The sequence below is a fragment of the Pseudonaja textilis genome, chromosome 4, assembly GCF_049901715.1.
Source record: "Pseudonaja textilis isolate UNSWEBS1 chromosome 4, rPseTex1.2, whole genome shotgun sequence".
Classification (NCBI taxonomy): Eukaryota; Metazoa; Chordata; class Lepidosauria; order Squamata; family Elapidae; genus Pseudonaja; species Pseudonaja textilis.
In genome coordinates, this window is record NC_141993.1 from 61,241,757 (window position 1) to 61,262,074 (window position 20,318).

Below are 20,318 nucleotides of genomic sequence, written 5' to 3' on the forward strand. Positions count from 1 at the left end.
GCATGCGTGCATGTAAGAAGACTGTAAGCAATTTAGCTTACAAATACATTTGTAAATAAATAATTTGTAAATGAAAAAATCAGGAAATAATTGTTTTTGCTTCAACACAATGTGAAAGTCTTATGTAGAAACTCTTTTGTCTTTAATATTTTTAACAATGCTCAGCACAATTTTAAACAATTGTTACATAACATATTTGTGTTTCAATTTCAGAATAACACACTTTAATCCAATGACCATTTGCATAATCTTATAATAAACTCAAAAGCAATTGGGGGAAGCGTCCAAGCTTTTTATAAACCATTTATTTGTTTTCGTCAAATAAGGCAGAAAAATATACATATAAAATCAATTATCTGGTTTCAGATTTATGCTGATATCAAAGAGAATCAATAGGAGGGCCAGGGGTTGACATTTCTTTTTCTAAGAAATGATCCAGTGAAGTCCAATTACTGGAGTATGTTTATCTGGCTTCAGAGGTGGTAATTTAAATAAAATAAAAATGAGGAAGTGGATAGGAATTATCTTAGAGACACTCAATAGGGACAATTCTCTAAGGTGCTGACTTGTAATTAGAAATCCAAAGCATCTAAGTATCAATCCTGTCTTAAATAATAAAGCAATCAATAAAAGCAGGGGGGAATTCAAGTCACTAGGCTCAGCAACACTATTTTCTATTGGAATAGCTTTTAATAAAGCTATCTCTCTGCTGTATTTTCATAAATTATTTTTCTCTTATCAGCAGGGAAGCTCGGGAAACAGCTAAACAACTACTGAAATCTATTACAGTGATGCCGAGTTCTCAGTTTTTATAACTGCATGGATTATATAACTGCTTGTTTTTTTAAAAAAAAGCAGAAAAAAATAGCATATAATACATTAGAAAGTATAGTATATAATCTTATTCACATAATCTTGGATTATATCATCCAGTTTATTTTATTTTCAGTTGAGTTTATGAGAAGACTAGAAGCAGATCATGACACTAAAAAGGTTTTTTAGTATCTTAGTGTTCCAACAGAAAATATTCAGAAACAAAGCTTGAGTCACAAGCATATGGACCAGGAAATGCTATGTTAACTAGATCTGGATATTGATCTTTCTCAACACAGTATGAATAATATAGCGTTCTGTTTTATTTACTGACTCTGGAGCAACATTTTTTTTCTCCAAGAAAAGAGATAACTGATGCCAAGCACTAAAACGTAAAATTTGTCATCTTGAGCCAGGGTTTTTTTATGGTCATTAGAATTGTAATACAATCTTAGAAATCCTTCAGTAGCCAAATGTATTAATTCAATCTAGGAAAATATTATATATGCATACTCTATTACTATTATTATTTTGAAGGATTGGGGAAAGGAATGGATTTATCAATCCTTTTCATTGAAATGAAATAGGACATCTGTTGGAATTAATACCCTCTAATGAACAATGGAACATATGGGGCAGTGGAACAGGCTGTTATTGGAAATTACTTCTGCAGTATAGCATAGTAATCTTTAGGGGGTATGCAAAATGTTTTGAATTTGAACCATTTCAAATTTAAAACAACTCATCTTGACTTCAAAATGTCCTGCTTCAAAGAAAAACAGCTGTTTCAAGTGTGAAATAGGCTGTTTCCCTTAGAAGTGTTCTGAATTTGAAACGGAATGTTTATTTCTGGAACAGAGATATTTTCTTCTTGAAACATTTCCACAAAGGTTCAGAGCAGCCTATTCTGCATTGGAAAATAGTAGTTTTGCACTCGTAGCAGGGTGTTTCCAATTTAAACCAGAGTGAATTTCAAGCACTATGCACACCTCCAATTTTTATTTCTATAGTTTATGCATCATTTATCACAGTTCTAAAACCTCATTTTTTTTCTCTGTTCAGTGGACTACTGGGAAAAGGGCAGGAAAATCCTGCCAGTGGTAGAATAGCTTTGTAAGCACTTTTAAAATGAGGGCAAGAACCACATAAAATTCAGTAATAGGCTATCAAACCTTATTTTAATCCTATCTAAACTCATATTTGATATACATATATTAAATAACAGAATATCAGCAGATTAGCACCACAATTGTGAATTATTTGAAGTATATTTACATTTTGATTGTTTAATATTTATCATTAATTCTTGCATGGATTCTTACAAACTACTAAATAATATTCACACATTTCTATTCAGCCATGGAATGGGAAGAAAAGGAAGAAAACAATAAAATTTGGTAATTTGAGAAATCACTTTTGGTATAATCTGAATAAAACGATATATACAGTAGATTGCTTAAATGATTTATTCCAATTCCTTGCGGCTAAAAGAATAAATGGTATACATTTCCTTATTAATATAACATACTATATTACTACTATTGAAATACTCATCTTCACTTGGGAAGACAAGTGCAGAAAAATAAATATGTAATAAAATATATTCCCCACATTTCCCTATAAAATAGTTGTCAATATTTAATTTAAAAAATAGATCTGGAAATGCAGAAAAGAAAGGGAAATCGAATCATCCATTGCCCCCCATCTTAAACATTGTGATTCTCTCATTTTAGTAGTTGTTCAAATAGTGATTAAAGAATGACATGAGACTATATAGGTTTTTTTTTCTTTTAGTATCAAAACTTCATTTTCTTGAAACTAAGATATATGGGTTAAATGCTGGCAATGGAGAGTCTAAGGCAGGGGTATCAAATTCAATTTTATTGATGCCACATCAGGGTTGTGTTTGACCTGGGCGGGGGGAGCACAGGAGGCATGGATGGGGGGATGGCCAGCACAACATCACTTGTGTTGGGAGCACCTGTGGTGGCCAAGTACTAAGGCAGGTCTTCCCTCATCCCTCACTCTAATTATAATCTCCTTCCTTCCTTCCTTCCTCCCTTCCTTCCTTCCTTTTCTTCTTTTTCCGTCCCTCTTCATTCTCCTTTCTTCTTCTTTCGCCTCTTTCTTTATTTTTCCTTCCTTGCTCTCTTTCCTTCTTTTTCTTTGTCTCTGCTCTTTTCCTTTCTTCTCTCCTGTCCGTTCTTGAATGCTCAAATGCAAAAGGGGAAACATTTCATCTTTTGTTTTGTTTTAATTTGTTTTGCTAGCTCTCTGCCAGCTAAAATGGAGCTCAGGAGGACTGCACATTCCCCCCCTGGCCCTGTGTTCAGTCACCACAGCCTCCCGTAGCCCCCTGCCAGCAAAAACAGAGTTCGGGGGGTCACGTGCAGACCTTGATTTTGACACCCCTGCTTTAAGGCAACAGAAGCAAAATGTGAAAGAGTCCAGTTTTTTGTATACATCAAACTTTTATTCTAAAAGAAACATAGAAAATTTGAGTTTTGGGTTTTTTTTAATTTATGTATTTATAATATATCATTTTTATTTATTTTCATTTAACTTTTCAATTTATTAATTAATCTTTGCTGAATGTTCTACCTGTCTTCTTATTGCTTCCCTATCTTATTCTCTCACTTCCTTCCAGCCAGATTGCTTGGTAAGAAACAGATAAATCTTTCCAGAATCATCTTCTACTTTCCTCATCATTCTATTAATTTCTTTCTGTGCCATTCTTTTAAATTGTACTCCACACTTAGACTTCATCCCTAACTTCCACTGTGCAATCCTGTTCTTTCTGTATCTTCTTTTTCTGTTGCTACAAATTTTCCATGAATAGTTGAAACTAAGAGAACAATGAAGTCTTTCTTATTGCAAAAGAAAAAGAAACTACTTGTCTGCCAGCCCTAAACCCCTTTCACTTACAGATGGTAGTGAGTTCAAACTATGCTGTGAACATTTCAAAGATTTTTTTTAATTTATCTAATATTTTTCCTTTTTTGCTTTGACCAAGAAGAAAGCAAGATAATTTATGCTCTAAAAGAAAAAAATTACCTGTGAAAGTATGAGTAAAAGCTTTCTTTTCTAGGACTTTTAATTTAACCAAAAGCTCCCTCATGAAAGATAAGGGGAAAGAAGGGGAGCTTAAACCCTTACCTTCTACTGATGACAAAGGCAGCAATGAGAATGACCACGAGGACAACACTGCCAGCCACTGAGACCAAAAGGACGGTGGGATTGGTGCCTTCCCCAATGATGGGAGAAGGAACTAGAAAAAAACACCAATATTTGTTAAGATTCTGCAGTTATGTTACAGATAGGAATAGCACAGGATCGAACAGTGAGGCATATGCAGTTTATGTGAAGATGAAGGCAGTTCATGACTTTCTCCAGAATTATTCTGTCATCTTTTCAGTAGAAATATTTATTTGTAATTCTTTTCCAGGAAAACCCTAATTAGCAAAAGACATTATGCTCCATAATGAATTTTGGGGAAACTCTTCAGTTTTCTCCCTTCACTTTTACTGTTGAGAATATAATGGCTGATTTAGTGCCTGTTGATCTGTTTCCCTTTTTATCTAATTTAAAATGGACCAGATGCTCACTCCTTGACTATGAGCAAGAGGAAAACTCAAACAGAACAAGATTTCCACTGTCTTTAGCAACATAGAGCACTTCACATTTTCACATGCTCTGTCTGAGGGTTGTTAACACTGAACAGCACAACCTGAAATGATTAAAATTTCTCCAAGCAATGAAAATTAAATATCTTATCTCTCCTGTTATTTCGAGAAGCAACCTTGGTGGGGGTTTTTAACATTTGTCCAACAGACATACACTTGCACAATATTGACATTTTATTTCTCAAATGAATCAAAGAAGAGAAAAGAATAGCTAGATCTAAAGCAGTCCCTAACTATATTGAACCAAGTTTTTCTCTTTGGCCAAGAAAGGCAGCAGAATGACAATTTTTAGCAAATGAACTGGAATAGGAAGAAAGTGAAGATTCAAAGTTGTTAGCTAGTGGCTCATCTAACATGATTACTGCATGAGAAAAAGTTCCATATATTCTCATTTCTAAATGTGCTATACACCAGAGAAAGCTCAAGGTATATTGAGGCCTGAAGTCAACAACAAGTCAACACCCTCATTTATCCAACATGTGTGCAAATTAACTGGACTGACAATTCATAAATGACTCATTACTATTGTTTTAGGGAATTGTACATATGCAAAGTATACCAAAAGTCAGGAATGTTCAAAAGTTCTGTATCAAACAAGTACAGAAGTATTTAGAAGAAGAAAAAAAATCTAATTCTTACATTTAATATAAATTATAATTGTCTATGGTCCCTGGCTTTTAGTTTACTTTGCAAATCTACCATTAGTCAATGGTAGAGCAAAAATAATATATGTTTTCTCATTAAAATATTGAAGGCAGTTTGCCTTCAATGTTCAAGATAACAATAAGTAGAGGGATTATGATATTTTATTTCCTCTCTTTTGCTTCTGGCATTCTAAACCTATGAACTCAAGTTCATTTTTGTGTTTGGAAGTCTCAAATACTGAAAACTTCCAAATACAAATGACTGAATATAATCCAAGGACCTATTTCTCTTTTCACAAAAAAATTAGATAGGAGGTTGTTGAAATTAAACACCTATATTTCCATATCTGATGATGTTAATAACATGCTTCTTTTTTTCTCTGTATTTTTCATCACTGCAAAAGGTTTGTTGAATATAATGTGGACAGAATAAAGGAGACAAGATCCTTGCATTTCAGGTACACACAAAAGATTACGCTTCCAATTGGACTCTTGGTAAAAGCAATGAAAACAACAAAAACACATGAACACAGCATCCTTTTGTTTTCTTAGTCAAAGCTTGGTAATGAATTCCAAACCACCACCACCAAATCATTCATATTCAATTCAAGTGCATACAATATGCTTTTGAAATAGTGACAAGGGAAAATGCCTCCATTACCCCAGTGAGAGATCTATTGTTATTACCTGTATTGGTTGTGAATTCAAATGGTCCACTGAAGTCTCCATATCCAGCTGCTGTCCTTGCTCGCACATGAAAGACATATGAAGTCAAAGGATTCAAGCCCTTGATATCAGTATTTCTGGTTGCTGTTTTCACAATGCGATAGCTACGCTCGTTTTGGTCCTAGCAAAAAGAAAGAAAAATAAAAAGGAGGAGGGAAGTGAGTAAGGAGGTCCCCTGAAGGTCTTGGATCTTTGTATTTTACTTATTAGGAAATATAGTCACATTTAGATAATGAATGTGATTTTTTTTCCTTTAGTGTTTCTATTATTAGCTTTAATGACATGAGTGTTATGGATTTTTATATTTTGTCACAGGATTTTTCTTGCCTGAAAAAGCAGGCAAAGATGATATATATAATTTAAGTTCTGCTGGGGAAAAAGGCAAGAAAGAAATTTTTGGTAAAATAACAAAGAAGTTGTCATCCTCCTGATGAACTAACAATGTTTTATTTCTAGTAGTCTTTTCATACATTATCCCTTAAAAAGTCTTAAAATAACCGAAAGGATGGCTGCCAATCTTCTCCAACTTTAATCTTCTCTAACTTTATTCTGCTTTTCTGCCTGGCAAATACCTCAAGAAAAAAATACTGTAATCTAGAAGTCATTTTGATACAATTAGGAAAGGAAATAAAGGGATTATATTAAAAGTAATGTAAAGAGAAAAACACAAGGAAAAAGTAATTGTTCATTTTGCAGACAACCTTGAGAGGAAATAGATATTCTTATAGTTCTGAAATGGAGGAGCAACAAATTATATTATAGAAATTACAATTCTGCACAATTTAGAAGAGGTGAAGAATGTAATTTTCTTTTCCTTGTTTCTTATTAAAATTTATTAAACCCCCACTATCATTCTGGGCAAAAGCTATCAGCTCATACAGAGTTCATATTATTACTGTGTTATATACTTAATTATTACACATCTATCTCTGTTGTAAGGCTAATGTTGCACTGCTTCTCTGTTGTATTGATTCTCATTACAAATAGCCTTATTAGGATCAGACTGTTCCCAGGGGAAAAAATGCCACCACTATTACCCAGTAAGGAAAAAATATATGCAAGTTGTTATTTGGTTTAACTCCTTAGATATACAAACTGTCAAAATGGGTATAATTATAAAACATTTTTTCTTAATAAAGTCCTTTTGTATGATGATAACTGTGGGCTTATTTGGCTCAGGGATCAAACGTTATGGTGAAATGGAATTTATCCATAATGATTAATAATACCTTTTCGTAGTATTTGACTTCATATTCCAAGATGACTCCATTTGGCCGGTCAGGTTCCAGCCAAGCCAATGCCACACTGTGCCTTGTTATTTCCTTAGCTTGGATCAAAGCAATTTGAGAAGGAGCTGCCAATAAAGACAGATTGAGAAATGTCAGGCAATGTTCTCAGAAGTCCAGGTATTGAATGATGTTTGAATGGTTGGATTTTTTTAGCACACACACACATATCTTGAACATTTCAAATAATACAACTCAGAATAGTTCTAGTTTTAGGCATATTGGCAAAACCAGCAGATTATTAACATAGTATTTCTGCACTAAATTATATTTTAATCCCCTGGGCTTTGATGGCTCTCCTTTTGTTATGCTGATTTTATGGCCCTATGCCAACTCTCTTTTAGTACAAGTATCTTAATGAACTCTTTCAAACTATTTTGGAAGGGGAAAATAATGAAATATTGTTGAGTGACATCAGTAGTACAGTTTAAATGATATCTGCTGATTACATCAGGAAACTGAAAGTAGCAAAAGCATCTATGCTGTGAGGAAAGATTAAGTGATATCAAACACACACATAAGATGATAGGTTTGTGAGACTGAGTTTATTTCTTCTAAATCAAGAATTATTTCAAAATCTTTTCTCCAATGATTTCTGGGTGACCTTTTATTGTTACTCTATTTTATGCCTAGAGAAATTGAGGAAATAACAGGAAAAAACACTGCCAAGAAAAACATTAGACCCTATAACTGGCATATCGACATGGAAGGGCAAATGGAGAAGTAACGTGTCATGAATTATGATATCATCATACAAATGTTGAAAATTCCATACATCTGATGCAGATTACATAATGTCCATGCCACAAATGATGGCATTGTGGCTTTTACTCACAACGATTTTATTTGACCTAAATGTTTCCATTCCCTCATATTAACTAGCCAGATCTTCTGAGTTTTTGCTGGGGCCCTTCTCACACTATCTGCCATTATCAGGCAAGTGGAATAATCAGAAATGTCAAGAAAATGATGTTATAGAATCCATGTCTCCCATTTGCCTAGACAAAAGGTTATGAAGTCAGTTTTCTTTTAAAAATGAATTTTAGCAACAATAAAACTATCTCTGATGTAGCAAAATAAGCTATTTTATTTGCTGTTTGATTTAATTATATTGATTATATGGCACTTTGGGACAGAGATCATGGAGATAATATGGAAGGAGTCCAAGTTTATAAATTTGAAATGGTTTTAGAATAAAGAGGTACAGGGAACCTGTCTGTTATTAATCAAAAAGCTTTCCACATTATACATATACATTTTAGTTTTAGTTTTTTTAGACTCTTTTTGGTTTTAGTCTAGCCTAATAAATAGAAGTACAAATTATAATGACCAACATTTCAAATACATAAACACAGAACTGTTCACAGGTAACATCTATTATTTCCTTCATTTCTCACCCCAATACCATAGGCTGTCAGCTCTTCTGACTAGAAGAGCCAGTTTACTTCCAATTCAGCTGTGACTCAGCAGGAAACATATCCAATACATTTATATTTAAAGTTGGCTTTCCAGAATTAAATCAGTGGACCTGAGTTTTCCACTAAAAAGGATTTTGCTTCCTAGTTCTTAGGCTGTCCCATTTCCCTGCTAAGAAACAAAGCAGTTGTACTGCATACTAGCATCTTAAGGTGTCTTTCATTTGTCAGACAAGAGAGTGACTTAGTAGTTCAGCAGGTTTCCAACAAATCAACAAAAATGACAAACCTAGACATGAGTAAAGGAGTAAAATGTTAGTCATTTCTTGTCCTTGCCTTTTTCTCAGCTGTATTTTCTCATGCAATGTTATTAATACTTCAGGAATAGAAATGCTGAGGGCAATTGCAGTTTTAAAATGTGTCAACATGGCTCGGCACTGAAAACAGGGACCATATATAAGTGTCCAAGGCAATTTATTTCACCTTGACGTTTTTGTCTCATTTTCATCCCTTTTCCAAAAAACAATACATTTCTTGACAATTTAACCAGCATTATAAAATTGATTAAATTCTACGCTTTCTTTTGAATTATATATTTAAATGCAATACGGAATACTAAGATAAAACAAACAATGGAGTAAATACGAAAGAAATGTATCAATAGAAGCTTCTGTAGGTCTCCTTTATGGTATCATTGGTGCCTGAACTTCAGATGTTTAAAAGGCCAGGGGACAATGCTGTTTCCCTTAACTATGACAGAAACAGATTCGTAGTCCTACTGGACGAATGGGCTTTCAGAAGATTTATGATTCAAGCTGCCCGGTCCTTATTTTTCTGTTACTGTGTGGTCATGTCTCTAGCCAGCTGTTATCAAGTCCTGCCACAACTGACACAGCTTTGATACAAATGGTGGTGGTCTCCAGGGAAGAACAGATTTTTTTTAATCTTATCAGCAAAAGCTGTATACCCAGAGATTAGACAGCTTTCCAAATTGAATATATTCGTTCCTTTGTCCCTAAAAAAAACACCTAGAAATATGCAGGTGCTTATTTTTGAAACAAACAAAACAAAACCAGCAATCAACAACCATCTGAACATTTATTAAAACCTTTCAACAGAAATTATAATATAAATAAAAAGGGAAAGAAAGAAAGATACAAATCTAATTAAATTTGTCTCTTATTTTATGTTATTCTATATAATTTGTAAATTTCAAGGAACACTTTAAATAACCATATAAGTATATATCACAAAGAATAACAATAAAAATTGGACATGTAAACTTCAGAATTACTTGACATATCAGACAGACCTGATGGGAGAAAAACTAAGCAGCAGGCACTCTCTGTCAGGAAGATTGTTTTCTGATCTACATTTTGACAGTTTGGCATCTCTGTTAAAAATTATTCTGGAGCGTTGCTTCTGCATCCTTCAGCACATCTGCCAATCTGTCTATTTGTTCCTTACCCTGAAACTTATGTGCATGAAAATATACAGAGTGACAGAAACAGGAGTTGCAGGATCCATTAAAATGGATTACATCAAGTTATTTACATGAAGTAACAGTACCAACAAATAGCATAACCCTAATTTTATAACCTAATTGTGACCCTTATACAAGGACAAACTTTTTTGCAGTGGTTTTGCATTTATTTGCAAGTGTCAACACTCAATGAAGTAAATCTACCATCCTCTTCAAACAAGAAGAGATTAGTGACAATCCAGCCATAGAATCACATTTTCCAGTTAATCAGTATGTCTTAAAGACCAGTTGGATTACTCTTTATAGAAATATTCAACAACTGATCCCAACAATCTCTGAGTAAATTTCAGTTTTCTTTCCCTCATCTCCATATAGTCACAGGTATTTGAGTGTGAAGATTGTGAAGTGATCTCCAAAAAATTTAGAGTGAAGTTTTCTCCTGATAACATTCAGGTATATTGCAACTGCAGCCAATGTGATTTTAGAATTATGGGTTACTAAACACCTAAAAAGATGCCAGGATCCAAAGGTTCCAAATGTTCATTTATCAAAGGTTCTGCAGTAAAAGTTCTGTGCTGTTTATAAGCAAACACTAACCACAAAAGCTCCCTCTGTTTATGATTAAACTTGTAACTTTCTCCCAGACAAAAAAATAAACCAGGTGTTCATTTCATTTTTTAATTTTTGTCTCACTTTTAAATATTTTAGCCCATCTTTTCTGAAAAGCATTTGGTACAATCCTCTAGCTACCATCCACTACTATAAGTCACTTTAGAAGTATATACTCTATTTTATGTGCAACAGAAACATTTCCATTTAGTCTTCTTTTCCTTATTCTTTCTATTTTAGTAAAAAATAAAAAAATATGAAGTTCTATAAAATGTCAGGTAGCACATCCCACTTGGATGCAGTTGCATCTGTACACACTTATGCTATGCTGGGTTACAGTGCTTATCTGTATGCCCACCTACACTTGCACCACAGTTCCGCTTTGTTCAGTTGCACTAGCACTATGCCATACTGTCCATTCCTTGCCAATTTGCTTGTGAGGAATCTAAAGAAAAATCTGTCCTGTCCTAAACTTCCTGCAAGTCCACACTGACTTTGCTTGCTGGAAACCAGCAGGAAGCAAGCTGTGGTCATATAAGGTTCTTTCCTAATGACTGAAATCTTCACTTAATGATGGCAATGGGGACTGAGGGAATTGCTATCTTGATACTGTAAGATACCACAAATTGTTTTACAGCAGGAGAGATTTGTTATTCAATCTATCTATCTCTGGAAAAAGTATTTTATATCAAATATGAGGAATATTCCTTCTGTTGATTAAACCACATATAACTTTAAAATAAAACAGAAGGATATAGAAGGAAAAACAGAAACATATTTTTGTTTTAATCTAAAGACACCATGTAGATTCTTATCCTGTGTCAACATGGAAGAAACCAATATGCTCTTTTACTTCTCTGAATTACACTTTTCCTAGCTTGAAAAACTGTTTAGAATTTATCCTCTATGATAGCTCTTACCATTGTGATTATAACTCAAAAAGCCTTTAAGTTAGAAGAAGGTTTGATTGTTCTTATCCCAGCTAGGAAAATCTTTCATAACAAGAGTGGTCTTCATGCCTAATAAAAAACACATAAAATGCTAAACCAGCTCTTCCTTCCTTCCATGAACTTTTATCAGAAGTCTACAGATCTGAAAAAGACAGCATGTTAATTTCTCTAATGCTTCTTCTTATTCTCTATATGAAGATAACTGCCATTAAAGATATGGAAATTACAATTCTTTTGCAAGTTTCTCCGGTCTTAATAAATACCTTCCCTGATCATCTGAAGAGCTTTGAATGGTTTTATTCAACAACTTAGTTATGTTCTATAGATAACTGTGATATAAATTTTAAAAGGAAACCTGCCTAAAATTCCAATGGATTTATTATTGCATGTAGAGACAATATATTATCCAGCATATTATTCTCACAGAAGATGTTCTATCCTGGTGAACAAGTTCAATTATATATGAAAGAACAATTAAGCTGCATAAAATAACCCATTTTGGCCTATACCTGTTAAATTAATAAAATTTCAGTCTTTATCAAACAAAAAAAATGATCAGGTGACTTTTAAAAAATGAATCTATCAGAATAGAAGAAAAGAGCAAATTAACCAAATGGAATGCTTTAGGCTACTAGAAATATAAGTAAAACCTGTTGTTTTTTTAAAAAAAAAATTATTCTGGTTGTGTAATAATACACAGGAACCTTTTTTTTAGTTAAGACATCTTTTTATGAACTCATGGGATATTATGAATCTTTTTTATGCAGTTCTGTAGAATTAGTTAATGCTGCCCTATTATGGACCGATATATTCAGTAAAATGCTTATTTTGATAAAGGTTCATTAGACTATGAATCCAGAAATTTATATATAACCACAAAATGTAAAAGCCCAGGTTACAATACCTAAACTACAATATACCTTGATGGGCTGCACAATTTCATGTCAGTTTTGACTACTAGACTGATGATTACAAGGACTTGTGCCCATGTAGGTTTTTTTGGATACACTTTTTCAGAAATGATTTGCCACTGTCTTCTTCTTAGGTCACACAGTTGGCTTCATACTTAAGGCAGGACTAGAATTCACATTTTGTAGTTTTTAGCTCAGTGCCTTTAACCACCACACCAAACTGACTCTCAACTACTTTGCATAGAACTTTATATTCAAATATTTAATTTTACCTAATGTCTAGTTATGATTTCAATTTTAAGAGGTACTCAATCCCACCTGATGATTTCAACAAGTTGCCAAGGATCAAAATTAAGTGCTTGAACATACAATAATACTATTATTTACCCTATGTGAGAGATGCTGAATCATTTACTTTTTGTTTTAAACATTTCTAAACATTATAGCAGGATAAATACTCCTTTCTAGGATGCTTGAAGAAATGAGATTAATTCTTCCATACTAGATAGTGCAACATTCCAGTATGTGAAATGAAACAAACAAAATGTTTTAAAAAATTGTATTTATGTACTTACTTACCAAGCACATCTAAATTATATTAAAGAAACCAAAATATCTTTACAATCCCCGAGACATGTCACAACTTTTTAATACCCATAATGTTTGAAAATTGAAAGATGAAAAATTTGACGCGCCCTAAATTGTGTACATGTGTTACAAACACTATATTAATTTTGTTGAAAAACACTTTTGTTTAATATGGTGGTGTTTTTCTCATATTCAGAAAATCTCCATAATGCAGAGAGAACTTTTCTTGATTAACATTACCAGTTCTATTTAAATAGAGATGTGGGTGAGTACTGATCATGTGAAAAAACTTTCTGGAAAGTAACCCAATAGAGTTTTAGATGGTTCAATTTTTTCTTCTACCATTTTCTTCTACCAATTTAATTGGCTTAGCTTGAAATCAAGAACAAATAAAATAGCTCCTGCCCTCATATTTTCAATTTGAATCACACAATAAAAAAAAGAAAATAAGAAAGCAAGTGAACCAAGATGCTTCTTTACATAAAGTATTAAGCTTTTACTATGAGCAGTTGAAATGGATTTAGGGAAGTGGAGAAATCTTAGCTTTGTATTGACACAGAATATTCTATTCCCTAGACTACATCTGTATTCCTAGAAACATAATACAGGCCTAGTAGTTTGGGTTAATAAAATTGCTTATTTCAAGAATAAAGATATAAAGGTGGAAGAAAAAAAGATGACAGAGATGCAGAGATCCACATGATATGCAAGATCTGTTCTTGGTATATCCTGATGAGAAGTGTCATGTTTCAGATTAATGGCAGCATTCCAGCAATTGCTTCTAACCAATGGCTTATTTTTCCATCATAGCTGTCATCACAGTGCATAGCCTAATAGCTATATGGATAGGAAATGCAGTGGAAAGAATGGTCTAGATTAGAATGATAGTTTCACTTGCAAATACTACACTTTGTGCTCATGGGAATATCAATGTAATTTCATATCCTAGATAAGAACATTCATACCTGTTTCCTATGCCCATGATGACAAACCTGTAGCATGCATGCTGGAAATGGCACACAGAACCATCTCTCCAGGCCTGCCAGCCATTGCCCGTTGCTCTTCTGGTTCCAACGCGCACATGTGCACTGGCCAGCTGGTCTTCATACATACGGAATCACCGGAAACTGGAAGAGCAGCTCCTGGTTTCTGTCGTGCACATGCACGCTGGACAGCTGGTCTTTGCATGTACATGCGTGCAATGGGAAGCTGAACTTCCAGTTTCCGGTGCTCCCCCCTTCCGCATGCACTGGAGAGCTGCTCTTCTGGTTTCTGGTGCTTCCCACCATGCGTGTGCTCCCATTTTGGCAGTTTGTGCTGAAAAGTTCAACAACACTGTCCTATGCAGCATACACCAATAATTAGACAACCTGCTATGATATGCATATAGAATGTCTGATTTTGTCAATTTTAGCTTGATAGTGATAGCCAAGGAGACCCTAGAAGAAGGATACCAGCTCTGGCTGAGAAGGCATTATACCTGGTTAATTTCCTTATCCAAACCTATAATCCACTGAAACTGGTGAAAGATGCCGATTTCACAAGAATGTCCATGAATGTGGATAGCATATGCTATTTATGTAATTTTGCCACCTCATCACATGGTAAGCAACAGCTTTAATTCTTATTATTGGTTTGTAAATCTGTAATTTGCTTCACAGAAGTAGGCAAAGGAAGGCACATACCAAAGAACAAAACCAATTGGGGTCAAAAGGTTAAACACTGTGTGTCCAAGTATTGCTGCAATTACAGTCTTTACAAACTTTGGTTCAAAAGTTCCAACTTATTATGTACTATTTTTCTTATAGCAGACAGAATATGTAATAAATGCAGAAACTACTTGAGACATCCTGTAATTTCAGACATTACACACCAAACTTTTGTTCTATAAAGTTCAACTATATTAAACTCTAAAATATTGTTATTAGGATAGTGCAATACTTCAGACTTGATCCAAAAAAAGAGTATGTTTTAGAGTATGTTATGGATAAACATACTTACATTTAAACATGTTAGAGTTGAATGTAGCATCTTTCTGAAACTCCTGAAAGCAGCTGCTTTGAAGTGGTGTAGGCATTTGTGTCATGCTCCAAATATGTGCCAAATTAATGAGATAGGAAGCTCATTTCAAGGCATGCTGTTTTTTATGTATATATCTTTGAATTAACCACTTCCAAACAGTTGATATATAAAGTCTTCACCATCTCAGAAAATAGATCCTGCATAATTTTAGAATTATTAGGACTACAGATGTTACATTCCCACTATAAAACTGTGAAGCAAGGAAGGATAAGACAGGGATCCTGTGGTGCAAATGAAGTGAGACATCTGTTTAGTCTGAGAACTAGTCTGCTTGCTTGTTTGCTATGAAAGACAGTTGGCACATTCTTAAAAAGATAACAATTGTTGCCAACAGAAACATGATAGGAAGCAGCGTGTATGTTTCCTGTATGTATGAATGCCACTTTTAAACAAACAGGAAAACAAGTCTCTTTGTAAGAATGTATAAAAGCTGTCAAAACACTACAGCTGCTTTAGAAATAAAAGGAAATAAAGAAACATTTCCAAATTCTTGAATGACAGAAATTCAGATGACATGGGTGGATGAAGTAAGCCTTGCAAAATACTTGTAAAAATGCTCTGAGAGATTTAGTCAATTCAGAATCAGTCCATAGTGAAGCCTAGGAACCTAAAATTTTGAGGTAGTATTTGTTGTACCAAGTTTGGTATCAAGTCAGATCAATGACAAATACTACTACTTAACTACAGTTAAGTTTATTACAAATTGTACTATTGATTGCAAATAGCACTAGCACTTAGACTTATGCTGTTACAGCCTCTCTAAACGGTTTACAGAATCAGCATATTGCCCCCAACAATCTGGGTCCTTATTTTACTGACCTCGAAAGGATGGAAGGCTGAGTCAACCTTGAGCCTGGTGAAATTCGAACTGCCAAATTGCAGTCAGCAGAAGTAGCCTGAAGTTCTGCATTAACCACTGCGCCACCATATCTCATGCTATAAAGCATTTTAAAAAGTGGGATGGCTACATAAGCTCATTAAAATCAGCACTAGGAGAGCAGTGGTGTGATGACACTGAACCAAGATAGAGTTTAGAGTGATGATATTTATCAAATTGCCAGATAGTTCTTGCATAATTACAAGCTTCTAATGGATTCTCAAAGACTGGAAAAGAAGACGTTACCATCTACCTACCTTCAGATCATTCAAAGGGAATCCTTCCATCTTTTCCTGCTTAGTAAAAAGTAGTGTTCTCTGAATTAAGGTGACAAAAGTGCTTACTTCTTTGTCTGTTGTGCTTCATGTCATTGTAGGCAAAGCCTCCAATCCAATTTAATACTAATCCCCTTTCTGACATTGCCTGCTACCTTGCATGCCATTTTGCATTGACCTGCTGAGCTACCTGCTTCTTTTTGGAAGGACCATGACAGGTAGACTTTTTAAAAACAAATTAATAGTATAATTATGAAAGACTATTTCCTACCCGCCACCTCCTCGCAGTTTAACTGGCTTAACCAATGCAATAACAAAAGGTTGGGATTTTTCTTTTCTTAAAAGTTTCCTAATGAAACTTTAAAAACAATGGGTTTTGTTCTTCTCTTATTAATAGATAAAATTGACAGTTGAAAAGAAGGTAAAAATGTCCTTCTCCCCCCTCCCTCCCCCCCTCCCCTCCTTCTCACTATAGGGAGGTGCCCATTGAGCTATTCTCCTTGAGTAGCTCAAATGACACTAAAATGACAAAGCTGATACTCTGGGTTTTCTCTATTTTATTTTTGATCAATATATCAGTATATGCAACAGATAAGAAGATGCAAAGGATGAATGCCAATGAATGGTGTGAGTGTGTGTATCTGTGTAGAACATATCAGTGGGAACTGACTGATGATTGCTTTCTTGCTTGAGATGGAAGTCTATGGCAAATACAACTTGAGTAAAATACTATTTGAGTAAAACATAAATATAAATGTTATGTACATTTAAAAAAATCAATGATAAAATATCAAATACAAAATATGAAATGAAATTACTTTTCTGGTCAAAATTTAGAAGACTGATAAGTTAATCAATTTTTAAAAATGCAATATGGCCACACTAATATAATTTGCCCTGTTGTTTTTTCCCTTGAAATTTATTCCTTGCCTGGGCATAAATAGTAGGACTTACGCCAGAGATTACAATGCCATGTAGGCAATGAGGATATAACACCGCTGTCAATGGCAATCTCACTGCTTCTATTTAAAGTAAAGTCTATTCTATTAGTCTTTCAAATATCAGAAAGTGTTGTGTGCCCAATGAACATGTCAGCTCTTGCTTTTAAGCCAGTCTTGCTTTCAAGGCTATCCAAATTTGGAGTCATATATTATTCTATCTCCATTAAACACAGAGAATGGCTGAAGCAGGTTCACACCTCCAATTTACAGTTAAATTGAATGACTGCTGAATTTTTAAAATTTTATTAGCTCTGCAGACCATTAAACTGCATTTCTCCCAGATGGATCTGCTGCCAAAACCTAGCAGACAAAGATTAGACACTCTCTGTGAGCATAATACAGGCTGTTGATACAGCTTGGATGGGACAGAAGGGAAACTAATTTTTATAGCTATCCTTGTATATTAAAAAAAAAAACTGATATAAAGATGTAAGGTTGAAAACAAAGAACCAGAATTTGCATATGCATTTATTATCCAGTATACAGAACTATGATAAAGGAAGGAAGTAAAATGAGTCATGGAATGGTCTACAACACAAGCCACAATGCATTTTATAAGCTGGTTGCTTTGTCTGAGTCAAACTGCAGAAATGATCTCAGAAAACTGAAAGCTATGCAGTGAGCACCTACAAGTTTACCATTTGATATTTCTATCCAATGGTGAGGATATATCATCATCTTAGGCATTGTTGAACACTTCTCATTGAGCCAAGATAGACATAATTGTTATTATAATTCCATCACCTCTGGGAAAATACAGGTTTTTTCTTCTTGCTCTGCATTGTGTGAATAATTGTCTGTAGCCTTCTGTATGTATTTAGGAACAGACAAATCTGAAAACCAAATTTTGTGTTACCTTACTTTTTTGTCATGGAGGTCATGACATCATAGAGAAATAACTTTTGCCTATTTGCTGGGATTGAGCTGTTCTGTTTCTCATTTTTACCAAGAATGGTTGAATAAAGGGTTCTGATTTAATCATCAGCTTAATACAACCATTACATTGCTCAAGGCTGATCATCAATCCATGAAGAGGGATATGGAAGGCTCATTGACCTAGAATTCAAAAAGCTAATATTTTCTGTTACATGCTTAAAGCACTGTAAAATCCAACAACAATAACAAAAACAATGCAAAATTAATAATATTCAATTGCAATTGTTCATAATTGAAAATTACAGAAAATATAACTTCATAGTTCATATAGTTTCAAACCATTCAGAAGGCCCTAGTGTATGAAAGAAATGAGGAGAAAAAAAGAAAGTTCAGTAATAATGAAACTTTTTCTAGTCTAGCCCCCGAACCCATCTTTCTGAACAGGAAAACTTGTAGAATATGTGATTATTTAAAATCAGACAAAAGGCAGCCCAAGTGAGACAGACAATATCTTATTAAATTATGTCAAATGCATATAGTCTCTATACATGATGATTACAAAGACTTTTCATTGTACAAAATAATCTTCTATATATGACAGAGTGAAGCAAGTATGTCTGCCAATATCCTATTGCTAGAACAGAGACCTTATGCATTAGAAATTCCTAAGTTTTTCATAATAACACTTTTGTATGTGAGGTGAAGGAATTTATATATTTATGCAAACATGACCTCTATTTTAGAAGATCTTTTTATTTGTGGTCCATCTGTACACTTTTATATCTTATCAGTTCCCTATCTATGTTTTTTATTGTTGAAAGAACTGATATAATAATATTTGAAATTAAGCAGGGATGATTCCAGTCAAAGACTGAGATCATTAAAAAACCTTATATATTCTGTATTCCATTATAAAAGTGGAATATAAATAAAAACAAATAATGTTGCTGTGAAATCTTCATTATTTAATAAATTAAGTCCTTTCTGTTTTGTTATTATTAGTTATTCTTGCAAATTTACTTAATCTTAGAACCCAGAGCCAGTTTGGTATAGGAGTTAAGGCATCAGAGTAAAACTGGGACACTATGAATTCTAATCCCATTTAAGGCACACATCTGGTTGGGTGACCTTCGGGCACTCTCTCTGCCCTAGGAAAGAGACAATGGCAAACCACTTCTGAAAAACCTTGCCAAGGAAACTGCAGGGACTTGTTCAGGCTGTCTCCAAGGATTGAACACAATTGAATGGAGGTAAAACAAATCTTGAAGTAGATAAGAAGTAGGCTAGAATGGTTTTGGTCAGCTTTTCCAGTTGTTAAACCTAAACTGAATTTTTTGGCATAGTGTCAGTTTGTTGCCTGCTTCATTATATACACTGAGGTTTCCTGCCCCCCAATTATTCCAGACTTTACTTCCAAGTTTAGTATTACAGCTTTCAATAATTTGTATGACATCTTTTTGGGTATGGTGTCAACAAGATATTGCAAATAATTGTGGGAATGTTTCAATTCAATTTCCTCTGCATCTGTAGCATAGGCCTGGACCACCATCATCATCATAATGATAAGCTTGTGTTTTATTCATATTCGCATCATTCTGTCATTTATGAGGTTTTACTGTGATAAATTTGATTAATAAGGATTATGAATGTTTTCTGTGATTCACTTGTCTGCAATGGAAAATCTGAAGGTCCTTTAAAGTCTACTAATTTCAAGAATGTAAATGTTTAGTCTTAATATTTCAGTTTTGACATTATCACATTTGCCTTCAATCATTTCTGACATCCCCTATGCCAATTCTATGCATATCTTTGCAGCATCAAAATATATTTTTGTCTTTGGATGCATTAGTAGCTGTACATCCTTTCAGCTTTTATACAACCACATTGTAAACATGTGTACAATGATCAGTTACATGTGATGCACAAGCCCCTTAACTACTATAAGGTAGTGTTTCATTGAGGGGTCCAATATAAATAAGAAGGCAGATTCAGGGGCACAAAATATGTCAGAAAGCAGAATGGCAAGATTATTTCAAATCTTTTTGAGCTATCAAAAATGCTACATATTGATACTAGCTATGGTGATAAACAGTGTGAAT

General features: G+C 34.0%; 1 protein-coding gene across 4 annotated transcripts in view; it reads right to left on the reverse strand.

Annotated features, from left to right (window-relative positions):
* The window catches only part of EPHA4 (EPH receptor A4), a 171,982-nt gene that overhangs the window by 46,878 nt on the left and 104,786 nt on the right, over window positions 1–20,318 (reverse strand). For all 4 annotated transcript variants that reach the window (XM_087933199.1, XM_087933198.1, XM_087933200.1 and 1 more), the window contains exons 6-8: window positions 7,096–7,220; window positions 5,828–5,987; window positions 3,970–4,081 (exon numbers count right to left, since the gene is read on the reverse strand). In XM_087933199.1, the coding sequence (XP_087789325.1) occupies window positions 3,970–4,081; window positions 5,828–5,987; window positions 7,096–7,220 (397 nt within the window). The remainder of the gene's footprint in view (window positions 1–3,969; window positions 4,082–5,827; window positions 5,988–7,095; window positions 7,221–20,318) is intronic.